Below are 16,734 nucleotides of genomic sequence, written 5' to 3'. Positions count from 1 at the left end.
ACATGAAAAATGCCTGGTCTGGTACTAAGTATGCAGGAATGTCACTTGGGGCTGAAGATCTTTTAGGGCTTTGAAGCAAACTGTTCCCCAAACACCTTAGAACAAAAATGTTACCGGAATGAGGAATATTCCTCCTTTATAACAACATCTGCAAAGAGTGAAAGAGAAGCCTGATGGAAACAGGCTGGGAGGAGAAAAAGGCACGAGGGGCTAAGAAGTCAAAACTGGCAGCAGAGGTGACTTTCTAGGAAGGTGACTGAAGAACGTGAGAGAAAGATGCTAAACCTCTAACTTACCAGTTAATTTTATGTCGCTGTGGAGACGGCCTGCCTGCCTGCCTGTGCTTCGCCCCAGCTCTGGGGAAAGGACTCAGGTAACAAAGCAAGTTGGTATCAAGCCAAGATTCCAAGACCATGTGCGGTCGGGGGGCACATCCTGTCCCTCCGGGGAGGGACACAGGGCTGCAGTCAGCATGGCCAGTCCCTCCTTGCACCCACTCTCCTTCCACTCACTCGTTGCTGGTCTTCCCGGGGCGGGGTGGGGGGGAGTGGGGGAGAGGGGAGGCCACTGGGTCAGTCCAGCCGCCATCCAGGGAGGTATACTGAGCCCACGCCCCTGTGCTCTCTTTCCCTCTTGGCCCTGCAGGCTGGGTTCATGGAGCACTGCCCGGACCAGCCAAGCACCTCCCTCCCCTCGTGCTCTCCATTCAGCCATCAGCAGGGTGTGACACAGCAGCTGACACTGCAGTCAGCTGGTCGGCTTTGTAGGCCCATCCCCCAGCAGGAAGGTTCCCAGGGAGGCAGGGTTGTCCCCACCTCAGGACCCAGGCAAGTTCTTCCACCCAGCTCAACCAGGGACCCCTGGCCTCTGGGCAGCACTGGACCTCCACGATCAACACTGTCCCTTTGACCTCTGTGTGCCTCCTTGTATCTCTCTACAGGCTGTACTGAGGGGACAGGGCCTAAAGAATGGACACTTCACACTGCCATGACCAATGAACCAACATCACGGCCAACATGATGCAGAGGGACTGATGCTCAATATCCCCTTTGCTTGAATCCTGAACTGAATGGTGGCCCCAAAAAACACATGTCCCCCAGAACCTATGAATGTGCCCATATCTGGAAAATAGGGTCTTTGCAGATGCAATTAAGTTAAGGATCTCCAGTTGAGATCATCCTGGATTAGAATGGACCCTAACTGCAAAGACAAGCATCCTTATAAAAGAGAAAGGAAGAAGACACAAAGGAGAAGGACATACGACAAGAGAGGCAGAGATTGGAGTGATGTGCCCACAAGCCAAGGAACACCAAGGAAGCTAGCCCCCAGAAGCCAGGAGAAATGCATGGAACATATTCTCCCTCAGAGTTCCAGAAGGAACCAACCCTGCTGACACCTTGATTTAGGTCTTCTAACCTCCACAACTGTGACAGAACAAATTTCTATTGGTTTAAGCCACCCATTTTGTGGTAACTTATTACAGCAGACACAGGAAACTAATACAAAAACCAAACATTGGCTTTAAAAAGCACAGAGGCATAGAGTAAAATTTAGAACTATTTCCAACACGAAGAGTTAAAATATTAAAGTTTCTAGTGCTTAAAGAGGATCAACCCCAAGCTACTCAGAAAATTCCTACGAAGAGACTGATTCCTTAAGCATTCTGGAGGACAGGGGCTTAGTTGTATCATCAGTCATGGGGGCACCTAAGTTCAGAAAATGTGCTTTGTTCGTGATTCTTCTTGCCCCAGAAATTCTAAAACGCTTTTAAAATTTTAAAGTGAAAGGGCAAAATAACTTTCAATCTACTAGTCATCTACCAAAGGTCAGTGCTTTTGTCATCATCGAATCATTTAAATTATTGTTACCGACATCAGTAACCAATAGTGCCTGATGTGATGTTAAGGCCTGGTGTATTTTCTCTCATAAGTGCCACAACGTGGTACCAGTATCCCCCCAGTTATATATGGATGGGAGAATAAGCCCAGAGAGGTTAAGTAATCTACCCAAACACAAAAACAGCTAGTGAAAGGAGAAGCTGGGCTCTGAATCTATGGTGCCTGACACCAGAGCTTACGTTTTTTCATTGAGATATAACTGACATACAACATTACATTAGTTCCAGATGTACAACCTAATGATTCAATATATTTATATATTACGAAATGATGACCGCAATATTCTAGTTAACATCTATCACCGCGCACAGTTACAAATTTTTTTGTGTGATAAGAACTTTTAAGATCTACTCCTTAGCAACACCAGAGCCTTCATTTGTAACTACTGCGCCTATTGCCTCTACTTCAGCTGCAGGAGAAGTCAAGCAGCCAGGACTTTATGGAGTCACGCCTCAGCAACATTTAGTAAAAGAAAACAGGTGATGGGGATTTAATCTGTATATGACATCAAATTAGACAAACCTTGCTGAAATTAATAGGACTGTCTTAAAGCTAAAACCTATCAGGGGTTCTTAATGCCGATACTGATAGTTAATAACTGCAGGATAGAACGACAATACCATAGCCAAAACTTCCCATTCAGAAGGATTTTCTTTAAGAAATGTTAGCCAAATCTTAAAAATAAGCAAAACAAAACAAAACAAAGCCTGTAGCATTTTAAACTGTTTAAAACATTCAGAAACGAAATAATAAACTAATAAATAAATGCTTCCAAAAGTTTTTTAAAATGCTGGAATCCAAATGCCTTCAATTCACTTTGCTTTAGTAGAGCAAAATCAAAGGCCCCAGAAATCTTCAGAGTACAGCAAAACACCCTAACAATATGCTAGAGCTTTAGATATTTCCAGAACCAAACATACCCATGTGGAAAGTGGAACGCTACATAGTTACCTTTCAAGGGACACCTCAGTGCTACCCCCAAACCTAAGAATTATGAAAACTTACATTAGTAATTCCTTTCACAGTACCTGTCAGCCATATTTTTCCACTTGAAAAGCAAATTGCTTGCAGAATCCCCAATAGGCAGATCCAATCTCTCTTTGAAATATTTAACGATGCCTTGTTCCTCCAAAAGCACAGGTACTCGGTAGGTGGAAGGAACATCGTGGATACATATAACCTGATCAATGATGATAAAACACCATATTTAATGGAACAACTCAAGTATGCCACAAAAATGAACGTAGGAATGAGGCAAAACTCAAGAGAGATAGCAGTTTATTTTTACTGACAGAAGAAAACCAGGAACACAGCAACCTAAACAGGAGTCAGAATTAACACAAGGTGACTTGGATCTAATTACAAAACACTTTGAAGTCATTATTCTACATCTGGAACCGTGGATGCTATGGTAGAATATATATATATGTTTTTCCCTATATACACATTCTTTGTTCGTAGTTCCTGGCACAGGGCTTCAAAAACATTCAAAATTTCCTGAGTTATAGGGGTAACTTTGTTAAGTTAATGAGGTGACTCAGGGTGGCCCCTAGATGACTTCAGGATGGGAGTTGGTCACCAGAAAAACCAAGCAGGTCATTAGAAGGCTAGAACTTTCAGCCACCTGACCTCCACGGAGGGGACAGGGGCTAGAGACTGAGTTCAATCAGGTGACCAGTGATTTACTCCATCATGCCTACGTAATGAAACTCCAATCAAAAGGCTGAACATCAGGACTCAGGGGAGCATCCTCGCCGGTGAATTTACAGATGTACCGGGAAGGGGGTGCACCCTGACTCCACAGGGATAAAAGTTCTTGTGCCTGGGACTCTCCTAGACCTTGCCCTATGTGTCTCTTCATCTGGCTCTTCACCTGCACCCTTTACAATTAAACAGTAATCATAAATATAGCACTTTCCGGAGGTGTGAGTCATTCTAGAGAATTATCAAACTTGAGGTGGTCATGGGAAGCTTCAACTTTGTAGTCAGCCCGGCAGAAGTGTGGGTGGCTTGGGACAATAGGAACCTGCGGCGAGTGTCTGAAGTGCACGGCAGTCTTACAAAGACCTGCGGAGTCTGATGCTCACTCCAGGTAGTTAGTGTCTGAGTTGAACTGCAGGAACCCCAGGGGGTGTCAGAGACTTGGTATTGGAACATGAATGCTTTATGTCAGTATCCAAGACACACGGCCCAAGGCACCATCTTCTAAGCCTAGGTTAAGGCAGTAGCAATGAATACCTACACCTTGTCTTCTAAGTGTGGGTATGAAGTTTGTTCACTCATTTGTTGTTGCTGCTGCCTCTGTAGTTGCTTTTGTCTGTGCTCCCTTCATTTGGGTAAATTTAGAAGCACACATTAACACACTTAAATTAATTACACTTGTGAGGGGAAAAAGGCTCTTTTAAATGCCAGGTGGTGTGGTTGTTTTTCACACCCTAACGAGCTTTCACCACCCTCTCAGGTACATGCAAAGGGCTACTGGCAGGCATCTAAGGATCTGCCACACCCTAAATAAATGCCAAGAAATGTTCTGCCAACTCTATGTGTTCAGTCTTTCCCAATCCATAGCTATCCAACCAAGGGTTCCTAAGCTGTTTGGACATGGACAACTTGATACTTAAGACTATTGTGTCTCACCCATGCATTCCCTTATACAATTCAAAGTGCCAAGATGTCACTGATATGAGGCTCCATCCCAATTATTAATTAAAATTATTGATAAACCTCTGGACAGCCACAACTCCCACAAGTGGAAGGCATGAGGTGTGGAGCTATTTACTCATTTATCCTCCAAGCCAGAGACATTTGTTCAAATATCATGGTAACAGAGAACATCACAGAGACACCTGTGACTTTCCATTCCCTCCTCAGCAATCCAGGTGAGAAGAGCTCTAAACGCAAGTTCACCAAGAACTAAGAAATGGGAGAATTAACTCATATGAGAAAAAGCAATGTGCTGACAGAGGTAGAAAACAAACTTATGGTTACTGGGTTGGGGGGGGAGTAGTGGGGGGGGATATTGGGAGATTGGGATTGACATATACATACTACTGTATATAAAATATAGATAACTAATAAGAACCTGCTGTATAGCACAGGGCACTCTACTCCATACTCTGTCATGACCTATATGGGAAAGGAATCTAAAAAAGAGTAGATAGATATATGTATATGTATAGCCGATTCACTTTGCTGTACAGCAGAAACTAACACAACATTGTAAATCAACTATACTCCAATAAAAATTTTTTTAAAAAAAGCAGTGTGCTAAAAAATGGCTAATAGACTAGCCTGCGGACTGATGACACAGAACATTCTTCAGAATCTATAGTTATAAAGAAAATAAACTCAAGAATTCCCTGGCGGTCCAGTGGTTAGGACTCGGCACTTTCACTGCCGTGACCCAGGTTCAATCTCTGGTCGGGGAACTAAGATCCCGCAAGCCATGTGGCATGGCCAAAAAAAAAAGAAAAGAAAAGAGACTCCATACGGTTGAAAGTTTGGACTGTATCATCTGTTCGCAGAGCTCTCAGCAACCCAACTCTAAAAGCTGTATCCTTCTATTTCGGAAACCAGGTTAAATGTGTGTGATACCCACACCAAGTACTATTTACAAAAAACAACGGAACAAAACCAAAATGGCTTGACGACACACAGATATAGGAGAGTGCTTTAAACCTGCTATCACATTTTTCAAAGGAGTTCAGACTTGTGCACTGACCCTGAAGCATCAGGCAGTGAATACAACAGCCTGCCTCCTGAGACTCAGAAATCTGATTAGGTGGTTTTTAGGCTTCAGAGAACCCCCAGCTAATCTGAAGAAAACAAAAGGTTTCTGACAAAACTCACCCTTTTCCTGAGCACACGTCATATCACTTTTTAAACTCCAATCCCTTGTGCCTGAGCCTTATTGGAAACAAGAGACAGAGATAAGCAGATGAAAGAGAAAAGAAAAGCCGGCTCTTGGATACCCAGGTGGAAAGTCCTGCAGAACAGAGGACCTGAACCCACGTCACAGTGGTTTTTGTAGCAGTGAACTGAGCTGAGGTCACTGATGTAATCAGAAGTGATAGTGTGAATGTCACCGTAATGTGTGGTTTGGGGTGAGTTAAGCTGTAACAAGTACAAAAGAGAAATCAAAGTAAAAGCCATAAGTGTCCTGGAAAGACAAGATAAAGAGACGATAAGCAGGCTTCAAATGGTTCTCTCTCTAGAGGTTGGACTGCGAGTTAAAAAAAACAACCCACCTGGTTTTGTACCTACAATTAAAACTTAAGGAGTGAAACACACAATCTATTTCAGGAGTCTCAAGACTGTTCACTTAAGGGCAAGGGAGCCGTAGTTGCATATGAGTCCCCCAAATCTTTTATAAATGTTGTGAAAAGTAATACGATAACTTAAGAGGTGTGAAATGCTGGCAACAGCAGAAGCGCCTGCAAGGCATTCGAACCTAAAGAGCAGCACTAACCTGTTCAGGGTTCACGTGACAAAACATAGAAATCTTTTCCTTCACAGCCATTTCGATGGGCGTTGAACTTCGGCAGACAATCTGTCAAAGTCGATTACGCACGGGGTTAGCAGACAGGAATTGGGCTGTTCACACCGCCACTGATTTTCAGGAGGACGCTACATTAATTTTGCTCCAGAAGACTTGACCGAGTGGGCATTTCTCCACCCTGGGCGTTCCACTGGGCTACTAGAAATTGGTCTGAGCAGTAATATAAGCAAGTGTAACCAAACTCAACACAAATCCACCGGTAGGAAATGTCAAGGCATGTCTAGCGAACAGACTCGAGGCTCACAAATGTTACTTCTTTAAAACTACAAGAATAGAGCCAGACCAAGGGTTGGCAAACTTTTCTCTAAAGGGCCAGATGGTAAAAACTTTAGGCTTTGCAGGTCGTGCAGCTGCTGCCCTGACTCCTCACGGTACCGCCATGAGCAAAGGCAGCCAGAGATAAATGTGGACAACTTCCTTTACAGGAGGCAGGTCTGCAGGCCCTTACCTGCCAGCCTCTGATCTAGACTACTGGCAATAACTGGATTACTGCTATAAATAAGAGCAGGGATAGCCCCACCTAGCAGGCTCATAGGAAAATCTCCCAGGTCCCACCTCCCTCTAAGGGACCCAGGGACCACACAGATGACAGGACATTGCACTTGCCCAGATGTCAGTGTGGCCAATCAAATGAGGACCTGGAGAAGAAGAGATGGCCAATTTAGGAATGTGTGAAGCGACACTTGAGGATGAGGGAATAAGCCTTCCGCAGCTCCCAGATACAAAAAGCTCAGTCATAGAAACCATTTGAGAGCTAGGAAGGACTTAGATGATGTTATAGTTTAAGAAATGGGGGTCCTATTCCAAGAAACTTACCCACTCTCTTTAACTCACCAGATCGGGAGACAGGCCTAAGCCCCTCAACGCACGGACACTGTTTTGTGTGGGTTTGGTTTTCTGTTCTCCAGTAGCACTGGGCTGAAAAGAAATGGGTCACTGTCAGTACACTGGACATCTAGCTCTTCTGGATAATGAATGGCTTCCTGGTTTAAAATTTGGAATAGGGGGCTTCCCTGGCAGTCCAGTGGTTGACTCTGCACTTTCACTGCAGGGGGCGCAGGTTCAATCCCTGGTCAGGGAACTAAGATCCCACATGCCACACGATGCGGCCAAAACAAAAAGAAAGTGGAATAAACAGAGTATCATAGGAAGACCTACAGGAGTTGAAGACTACACACTTATCTGGAAAGCTCACCTGTGGGACAAGGCTAACATGGATATTACAGAAATTCTCTCTTTTTGCTTTAAACTGGAATTGTCTGAACGCTTCCACAAATGGCATTCCTTCAATGTCTCCAATGGTGCCACCCAGCTGGGAATGGAAAAAAAAGACACAAGAGATCAAATAGCTTCCGCGGTACACAGACTAACAGAACAATTCTTAATACACTAAGCGTGAACACTGAAGTCCCCCGAAAATGGGGATCACTAATAGGCTGTCAACGCTTCACCTCATCAAGACTGAAAAAAAATTTTTTGAAAGAAAAGGAGTGGGACTTCCCTGGTGGCACAGTGGTTAAGAATCTGCCTGCCAAGGCAGGGGACACGGGTTCGAGCCCTGCTCTGGGAAGATCCCACATGCCACGGAGCAACTAAGCCCGTGCGCCACAACTACTGAGCCTGTGCTCTAGAGCCCACGAGTCACAACCACTGAAGCCCGCGTGCCTAGAGCCCGTGCTCTGCAACAAGAGAAGCCAGCGCAGTGAGAAGCCCGCGCACCGCAATGAAGAGTAGCCCCGCTCGCCCCAACTAGGGAAAAGCCCGCGTGCAGCAACGAAGACCCAACGCAGCCAAAAATAAATAAATAAATAAATTTTTTTAAAAACAAGGGTTTGTTTTAAAAAAAAAGAGCACTTTAAGAAAAGAGAAGGGAATTCCTAAGCAGATAAAAAGATCCAGAATATACACCACAGAGGAGTGAGATCAGTTAGTTTCTACCAGTGGTCCCGTTGGAAGGGAGAATTGAAATCCGGTGACAATGTGAGAAAAGGGAGAGCCATCTGGTTCTGCCCGGTGTGAAACAGTTAGCATTCTCCCTCTCTCTGTCTCTGTCTCTGTCTCTGTCTCTGTCTCTGTCTCTCTTCATGAACACACACACACAAACACACATACACACACACACACACACACACACCTGTATGCAGCTGAACAGTCTCCTTGTAATGGTGGTACTACCAGAATTAAATCACTTGTACTAAAACATGCTGTCTCTCTGAAAGAAGTAGTACCAAAAGCCCCGGGAATATTCCTGACAGTGTAATCCTTTGACAAATGTTAACTTAATTTACATTGTACTTCCAAGAAAGTTACTTAAGCATTTTACTTTAGACAAGGATAAAATGTCACCTTAACGCGTTCATCCTCACCATATTTAAATACTTAAAGATTATCACCCAGATTTTTAAATTAATTCTTTAGCATGTGAGCATCTACTACGGGCTCAACACTTTAAATGAGCTGCTGGGAAGAACTTAAGACAGCCTGCTCCTGAGGAGCTCGGAGTTTAGCGAGGAGAATAAGGCAGAGCTAAAGAACAATAAAGCAAGAGCAAAACGAGCACGAAGTGGAATGATCGGGATGCTGAGGAGGAAGAGATCACGGTGGGCCCAGGCCCAGGATTCACCACCTTCCCTGGCTTCAGCTACTCGACTGGGTCCAAAATCTACTTGCAGCCCGGACCTCTCCTCCCAGCGCCGCTGGGCTTTGAAGCCAACTTGTCCGTGACATCTTGGATGGATCAGTAAGTATTCAAACTTACCATGGCCCAAACTGAACCCCTGGTCCCCACAGCCCTGGGCCTGTTTGTCTGGGGGCTTCTCCCTCATCTCAGCAACAGCATCTCCTACCACTAACGGGTTCAAGCTAGAGGTCTGGAAATCATCCTCCATTCCCACCTTTTCCTTACCCAACCCTGTCCAGTGAGCTGTACCTCCAAAACATTCTTGAAAATCTCTCCACTGCTATTTCCACCACTACCACCCCAGACGCCCAAGCCAGCACCATCTTTTGCAGGGATTATGGCGATCGTCTGCGCCTGCGGTGGCTAAGATGGCCTGCTGTCTATTTTCACACATGAAGCTATACCGGCACACGGCCGCGCCCACCCACACGTCACCTAAGGCTGCTTGGGCACTGCAATGGCAGAGCGGAGTAGCTGTGACAGAGACTCTCTGACCTGCAAAACCAAACATATTTACTATCTGGCCCTTTACAGAAAAAGTTGGCTGCCCCCAATTTTAATGGCCTCCCAGCTTCCACCCTCTCCTGTCCCACCAACCATCTGTCATACAGCAGCACAGTGATCTTTTAAAACTCAGAATACATCTCTCCCATGCTTATAACCTTCAGCAGCTCACTGCTTGACTAAAAATAAAATCTAAACTCCTTTAGGCAGCCAACAAAAGGCCCTACATGATCTGACCCTGAAGCATATCTCTAATCTCATCTCATGCCCCACTCCCACCTGCCCCCTTCCATCCCCCTACTCCCCCAGCCTCCACCTCTGTGCTCCAGCCCCACTGGCCTTTTAGGTCCTCAGATGGCTTACGGTCTTCCTTCCTGCCCCTTAGGCCCTCCAACCCACCTTCATCATCTACACCTTACTTCCTTTTTATCCTTCAGCCCGGGGAGCTGTGTCCCCCCCAGAGAGCCCAACCCTGACCACCCACCTAAAGCACCCTGTCTCTCCCCTTCCTAGTAACACAGCACAAGGTGCCATTATTTTATTTGAGTCCTTGTCTCCTGTCTCTCTACCCCACTGGGCTGTAAGGCCCATGAGGGCAGGAACTTGCCTGCCGTATCTCCAGCACAAGTCCAGAGCCCTGCACACAGCACTGGGAGTTTAGGTTAGTGGTCAGGACAGGACAGAACGGTCTTGCAATTCAATATAAGCCCTAGGTCACAGCGTTCTAGTACCTGTTACCATAATTACAACAGAATCAAACTAAGAAGTCTGAGGATTTCATTGCTACAGAAGAAATTATTCTTTACTAACTTTAACTAAGATAACAAAACATAATTAAAATTCAATTCTCCTGGCTACGGAACAGATAGAAATGTATGATTATTCTGTAAATGAATGACAAACTTAATTATGAAAATCCAAGAAATAAAACACGAAATCAGGAAACTGGCAGGGGGTGAGGGGTGTAAGTGCTCACTAACTATAATACACCAGAATCCAATGGGGGGAAAATATGTAGGAAAAAAAGAGGTCTGCACTTAAACTAAACCATAAGGACGCATTTTCTGGTTTTTGATGGGGGCTATTCTGGGAGTAAGCAGGGAATCCGGAAAAGGAAGCCAAAGCTTTAAATGTTACCTGCTTCCACCCCCACTGCACCCTCTCTGCCAATTTGGAAAGTCCCATTTCTCCTCTGGTTCACCATTATCGTCATTGTGATCAAAAACTTTCAGTGTTATTCCTAGAGTAGCCCTAAGTTAATTCTTTCCTCGCACAACAGGGAAAATATCACCCATAACAACATGTTAAGATCTATCCAAACCAAAGCTGAAGCAGCAGTCCAACAAATGTATGGGATGTGCAATGTCCATTTTGCCTTTAAGGAAAGGAATCTTCTCTGAAAGTTGCTGAGAGAGTAAATCTTAAAAGTTCTCATCACAAGAAAAAAAACATTTTGTAACTATGTGAGATGATGGATGTTGACGAAATTTATGATGCTCATCAATTCACAATATAGGGACTTCCCTGGTGGCAGTGGTTAAGAATCCACCTGCCAGACACTATAAAACTCTTAGAGGAAAACACAGGCAGATTCTATGACATAAATCACAGCAAGATCCTTTTTGACCCACCTCCTAGAGAAATGGAAATAAAAACAGAAATAAACAAATGGGACCTAATGGAACTTCAAAGCTTTGGCACAGCAAAGGAAACCATAAACAAGAGGAAAAGACAACCCTCAGAATAGGAGGAGATATTTGCAAATGAAGCAACTGACAAAGGATTAATCTCCAAAATTTATAAGCAGCTCATGCAGCTCAATATCAAAAAAACCAACAACCCAATCCAAAAATGGGCAGAAGACCTAAATAGACATTTCTCCAAAGAAGATATACAGATTAAAAAAAAAAAGAAGATATACAGATTGCCAACAAATACACGAAAGTATGCTCAACATCACTAATCATTAGAGAAATGCAAATCAAAACTACAATGAGGTATCACCTCACACCAGTCAGAATGGCCATCATCAAAAAATCTACACATAATAAATGCTGGAGAGGGTGTGAAGAAAAGGGAACCCTCTTGCACTCTTGGTGGGAATGCAAATTGATACAGCCACTATGGAGAACAGTATGGAGGTTCCTTAAAAATCTAAAATTGAAGTACCATATGACCCAGGAATTCCACTACTGGGCATATACCCTGAGAAAACCATAATTCAAAAAGAGTCATGTACCACAACGTTCATTACAGCTCTATTTACAATAGCCAGGACATGGAAGCAACCTAAGTGTCCATCGACAGACGAATGGATAAAGAAGATGTGGCACATATGTACAATGGAGTATTACTCAGCCATAAAAAGAAACGAAATTGAACTATTTGTAGTGAGGTGGATGGACCCAGAGTCTGTCACACAGAGTGAAGCAAGTCAGAAAGAGAAAAACAAATACCGTATGCTAACACATATACATGGAATTAAAAAAAAATGGTTATGAAGAACCTAGGGGCAGGACAGGAATGAAGACGCAGACGTAGAGAATGGACTTGAGGACACGGGGTGGGGGAAGGGTAAGCTGGGATGAAGTGAGAGAGTGGCATGGACATATATACACTACGAAATGTAAAATCGATAGCTAGTGGGAAGCAGCCGCTTAGCACGGGGAGATCAGCTCAGTGCTCTGTGACCACCTAGAGGGGAGGGATAGCGAGGGTGGGAGGGAGACGCAAGAGGGAGGAGATGTGGGGATATATGTATATGTATAGCTGATTCACTTTGTTATAAAGCAGAAACTAACACGCCACTGTAAAGCAATTATACTCCAATAAAGATGTTAAAAATAAAAAATTAAAATTAAAAAAAAAAAGAATCCACCCGCCAATTCAGGGGACACGGGTTCAGGCCCTGGTCTGGGAAGATCCCACATGCCGCGCAGCAACTAAGCCTGTGCGCCACAACTACTGAGCCTGTGCTCTAGAGCCCGTGAGCCACAACTACTGAGCCCACGTGCCACAACTACTGAAGCCCGCGCGCCAAGAGTCCGCGCTCTGCGCCAAGAGCCTGTGCTCCACAACAAGAGAAGCCACCGCAATGAGAAGCCCGCTCACCGCAACGAAGAGTAGCCCCCAATCGCTGCAACTGGAGAAAGCCCACATGCAGCAACGAAGACCCAACGCAGCCAAAAATAAATAAATTAAATAAATAAATGGGAAAAAAGCAAAATTAAAGTGGAGAAATTAATTTTAACACTATATTTTATGTAGCAGAGTGTATCAAAAATATTATCATTTCAACATCACCAATTTTTTTTAAATTATGAGGCACTTTACATTCTTTTTTTCTTCATACTAAGTCTTTGAAACCCAGTTATATTTTAAACTCACAGCACGTCTCAGTTTGGATGGGCTACTTTCACATGCTCAACAGCCCCATGTGGAGAGTGGCTACCATATTGGACAAGGTGGTACTCTGCAACAAATAACCACTGTAAACCAAAGGTGTGAGGGCTTGTCCGACCCTTTGCTGGGCTTGAATAAAATCAGTCTCGGGCTGATCTTTAAGATTTTGAAATTGCTAAATGGCACCTTCAAGTTGACATTAATAAGTTTTTTTCAAAAAGTAAAATAATGCATGCACATGGTTAAAAACCAAACTGTACAGCAGAGCTTACAATAGAAAGCAAGAGTTCCCTGCCCCACTCTTCCCTCTCCCAAGTCTGATTCCCCAAGCCAAGCGCTTTATTTTTTTATTTACTTCGTTTATTTATTTTTGGCTGCGTTGGGTCTTCGTTGCTGCGCGCGGGCTTTCTCTAGTTGCGGGGAGCAGGGGCTACTCTTCGTTGCGGTGTGCGGGCTTCTCATTGCGGTGGCTTCTCTCGTTGCAGAGCACGGGCTCTAGGTGCGCGGGCTTCAGTAGTTGTGGCTCGCAGGCTCAGTAGTTGTGTCTCGCGGGCTCTAGAGCGCAAGCTCAGTAGTTGTGGTACATGGGCTTAGTTGCTCCACAGCATGTGGGATCTTCCCGGACCAGGGCTCGAACCCATGTCCCGTGCACTGGCAGGCGGATTCTTAACCACTGTGCCACCAGGGAAGCCCGGCAAGCGCTTTAACTTCTTTGTTGGGATTTCTTCTGGTAGTTACCTCCATATCTCTAAACCAAAGCTCATCCATCTCAGCTCTTCCTCAACTTAGCCATTTCAGACACCCTCTAATGAACGTAGGTGTACTTCCTGCTGTGACAGATGAGGATGCAGCTCTCTGGTACCCCCATCCCCAGATACCAATCTCAATTGTTAATTCTACTGGTTACTTTCCTAACCTGAGATACTTTTGCTTCTTTTTCAGCCAAATACTAACAGTATCTGTAGACCCTCGCAGTGTAAAATGAGGTTCTGCCCACCCCCCTTCCCCTCCAGCACTCCTCCACCCCCTCCACCTCACGATCCCTCTTTTCAAAGTTGATGACACATTCCTGCTTTTAAGGTTTCTCTGACTCATCCTGGAGATGGGTCCTAAAAACTGAAAATCAATAGAGAGTGACCGTGCAAGTCTCCTTCACCGTAGAGTCAAGCTATGCCCCGGTTTACATCTTTGTTCTCATATCAGATGTTATTCTCCTGACACTTTTCCTGCCTTTCTCTTTTCTCACACTATTTGTCTTTATCATTGCCTCGATTTGTTTGCAAACTATTCACTGTATTAGATATTAAATTTTTTTAAAGGAAGCAAGCCTAGTTATGCAGACATGGTCAGTTTATAAAACTTCACCAAGCTATACATCTGTGATATGTGCACTTTTCTGTGTTTATGTCATACTCCGATTTTTAAAAATTATAAAGGAAGCATCCTCTCTTTCCTCGTAAATTGTGAAGGAAGAAATACAAAGGGAGAGAAAATTTTATATAGCACACTTATACATTTACATTAAGTTTATCAACCATACCATTATAGTAGCAAAATATATAATTAATATATGCTAGTACAGCGCATTTACGTTAAGATTAGCAGCTCTACTATTAACGAAATGGATATTGTGGGTAGCATAATATCTATTTGCAAACACTGATAACGATGACAATAATAGCAGCTAACATGTTTATTGAGCACCTCCTAAATGCCAGTGGCCAAGTGCTTTTTACATTATTATATTTAATTCTTGCAACAACCCTGTTATTATTATCGTGTTGTTATTACAATATTACACTATCATATTGTTATAGATGAGTACATTGACACTTTGAGAAGTAACTTGCCAAGTCATACAAGCATCTTAACAATGGTTAATAATTTTGGAGCACTTAGTATAGATCCAACACAATCTAAGCACTAAACGTATTGGCTTATTTAATCCTCAAAACATTATCCCCACTTGGTAGATGAATAAATTGAGGCACAGAGTAGTTAAGCAAACTTGGCCAAGGTCACCCAGCTGGTAAGTGAACCAGCTGGGCTATGAACCCAAGCAGTCTGACTCCAGACTCTTAACCACTAAGCCATACACCACTTGGGAGTGAGGGCAGAAATGTGAACTTGGGGAGTCTGCCTCTAGGAACCAAAATGTTCATTATTCTGCTGTCCCGTCTGGCAATTAGGTCAACCGACCTTTAGATAAGGAGTACATGGATGTTATTCTCATTCTGCACATTGAGAGGAAGGGAAGCAGTGAACAAGTGGCAAGTTCAAATACTAAGCTCTTTCTTTAAACAGCTAATACTCACTTCTCACCTCCAAATCACCTCTACAGTCGGACTTGCCTAACTTGGTCTCTCTCTACTTCCAAAGCACTTTGCAAACAGCACTCAGTAGAATGCATTCTGTGACTGACCAGTCCTCACTTGCAGACTGCTGCACGCCCACCCCAGGAGTAATCACCCAGTTTAAGCCAATCTTGCCCACTGACTTGTGACCACAAAAGCAGGGGCCATCTATGTCGCTCCCTGCTGTAATCCCACCTCCTAGGCTGGTGTCCAGCACACATGAGGCCATCTACACATATCTGTTGAATGAATGAAGACCAGCTGCTTAAAAACCCATAAGGATATAAAATTATAACGAAAAGTTCCATGCTTGCCTCAATAACACATATTTGGGGCTCTTCCTTATGACCATCCACAGGCACCATGGCTTGATTCATAACCCACTCCTGGACAGCATCAGTAATGTGAGGGACAACTGTAGAAAGAAGTAATAATTAGCACAAAAGCTTATTTCATGGTCATGGTCATGAGAAATGAATGTATTAGTGTCTTTAGACCTCCCAAATAACCTGAAACCCACCTGGCAAATTAGACAAGCTACAGTCCTCACATTATTATCCATCTCACTGAAATTAATACTATAGATGCAACATAGGTTTAGTCATTTAAATGTTATGCCATTTCCCTTGAAATCGACCAACCACAGAGAGAGAGAAGAAATGCCATCTTTGATGCTATCTATAGAAAACACCTATAATGCCAACTAAAAACTGTGCAAGGAGGGCTGCCAAGGGTGCTGAATACTGGACTCCAAGGGGAAGAAGGTCTCAGAGTGGCCCAGCCCTGCAGACCCTGGGCAATTCGCCAGCCAGTGTGGAAGGGTCACTCAGAGGGTGTACACGAGGTCTGCATGCTGACCAGGGGCCTGAGGCTGCTAATCTCAGCCGAAGAGACAAAAATATGCAGCCAACTAACCTAATGTGATGTACAAAGCAGGAATGTTGGCCTCTGGGAAGCTGACGCGGATAGCGCCCGTCATCTGCTCCACCGCCACCTGCTGCTCCCCGGCCCCAGCTGCTCCCGCGAGGCGGAAGTCGTCTCTGATTGGTGCGTTTGGAACGACCCACCACACATGCCCAGCCCGACCCCTTTCTGGGAGGGCGGGGTAGGTCTGGCTCTGCCTCCACGTGGGCAGCACAGGGATCAGGGTCAAGGCCCAGGTCTGGGGCCTTGCCCTCTCCCCAAGTTTGGGACGTGGCAGGTATGAGGCAGCAACTCTCCCTCCCCCGGGTCTTCCCAATACCTACACTTGGGGGAAAACTATTAGAAAGTACAATTGTAGCTAAGATCTAAACCACACCGTCCAGTGTCAGCAGTAACATAGCTGATCTTTTGATC

General features: G+C 44.4%; 1 protein-coding gene across 13 annotated transcripts in view; it reads right to left on the bottom strand.

Moving 5' to 3' along the window:
• Positions 1–16,734, bottom strand: part of CTPS2 (CTP synthase 2) — a 108,646-nt gene that overhangs the window by 78,236 nt on the left and 13,676 nt on the right. For 12 of the 13 annotated variants that reach the window (XR_009538440.1, XR_009538437.1, XR_009538436.1 and 9 more), the window contains 5 exons: positions 15,711–15,811; positions 7,652–7,768; positions 7,291–7,374; positions 6,367–6,447; positions 2,927–3,078 (listed from right to left, as the gene is read on the bottom strand). Coding sequence is in view for 7 of the 13 variants with exons in the window: in XM_060137544.1 (XP_059993527.1) it covers positions 2,927–3,078; positions 6,367–6,447; positions 7,291–7,374; positions 7,652–7,768; positions 15,711–15,811 (535 nt within the window). In the remaining 6 variants the exon portion in view is untranslated. Of the gene's footprint in view, positions 1–2,926; positions 3,079–6,366; positions 6,448–7,290; positions 7,375–7,651; positions 7,769–13,397; positions 13,587–15,710; positions 15,812–16,734 lie in introns of those variants that run through there. The other variant, XM_060137547.1, reaches the window with a different exon arrangement.

Source organism: Lagenorhynchus albirostris, chromosome X, assembly GCF_949774975.1.
Source record: "Lagenorhynchus albirostris chromosome X, mLagAlb1.1, whole genome shotgun sequence".
Taxonomy (NCBI): Eukaryota; Metazoa; Chordata; class Mammalia; order Artiodactyla; family Delphinidae; genus Lagenorhynchus; species Lagenorhynchus albirostris.
Note: the sequence above shows the minus strand (reverse complement) of the source record. Positions and strands in the feature narration are given on the sequence as shown.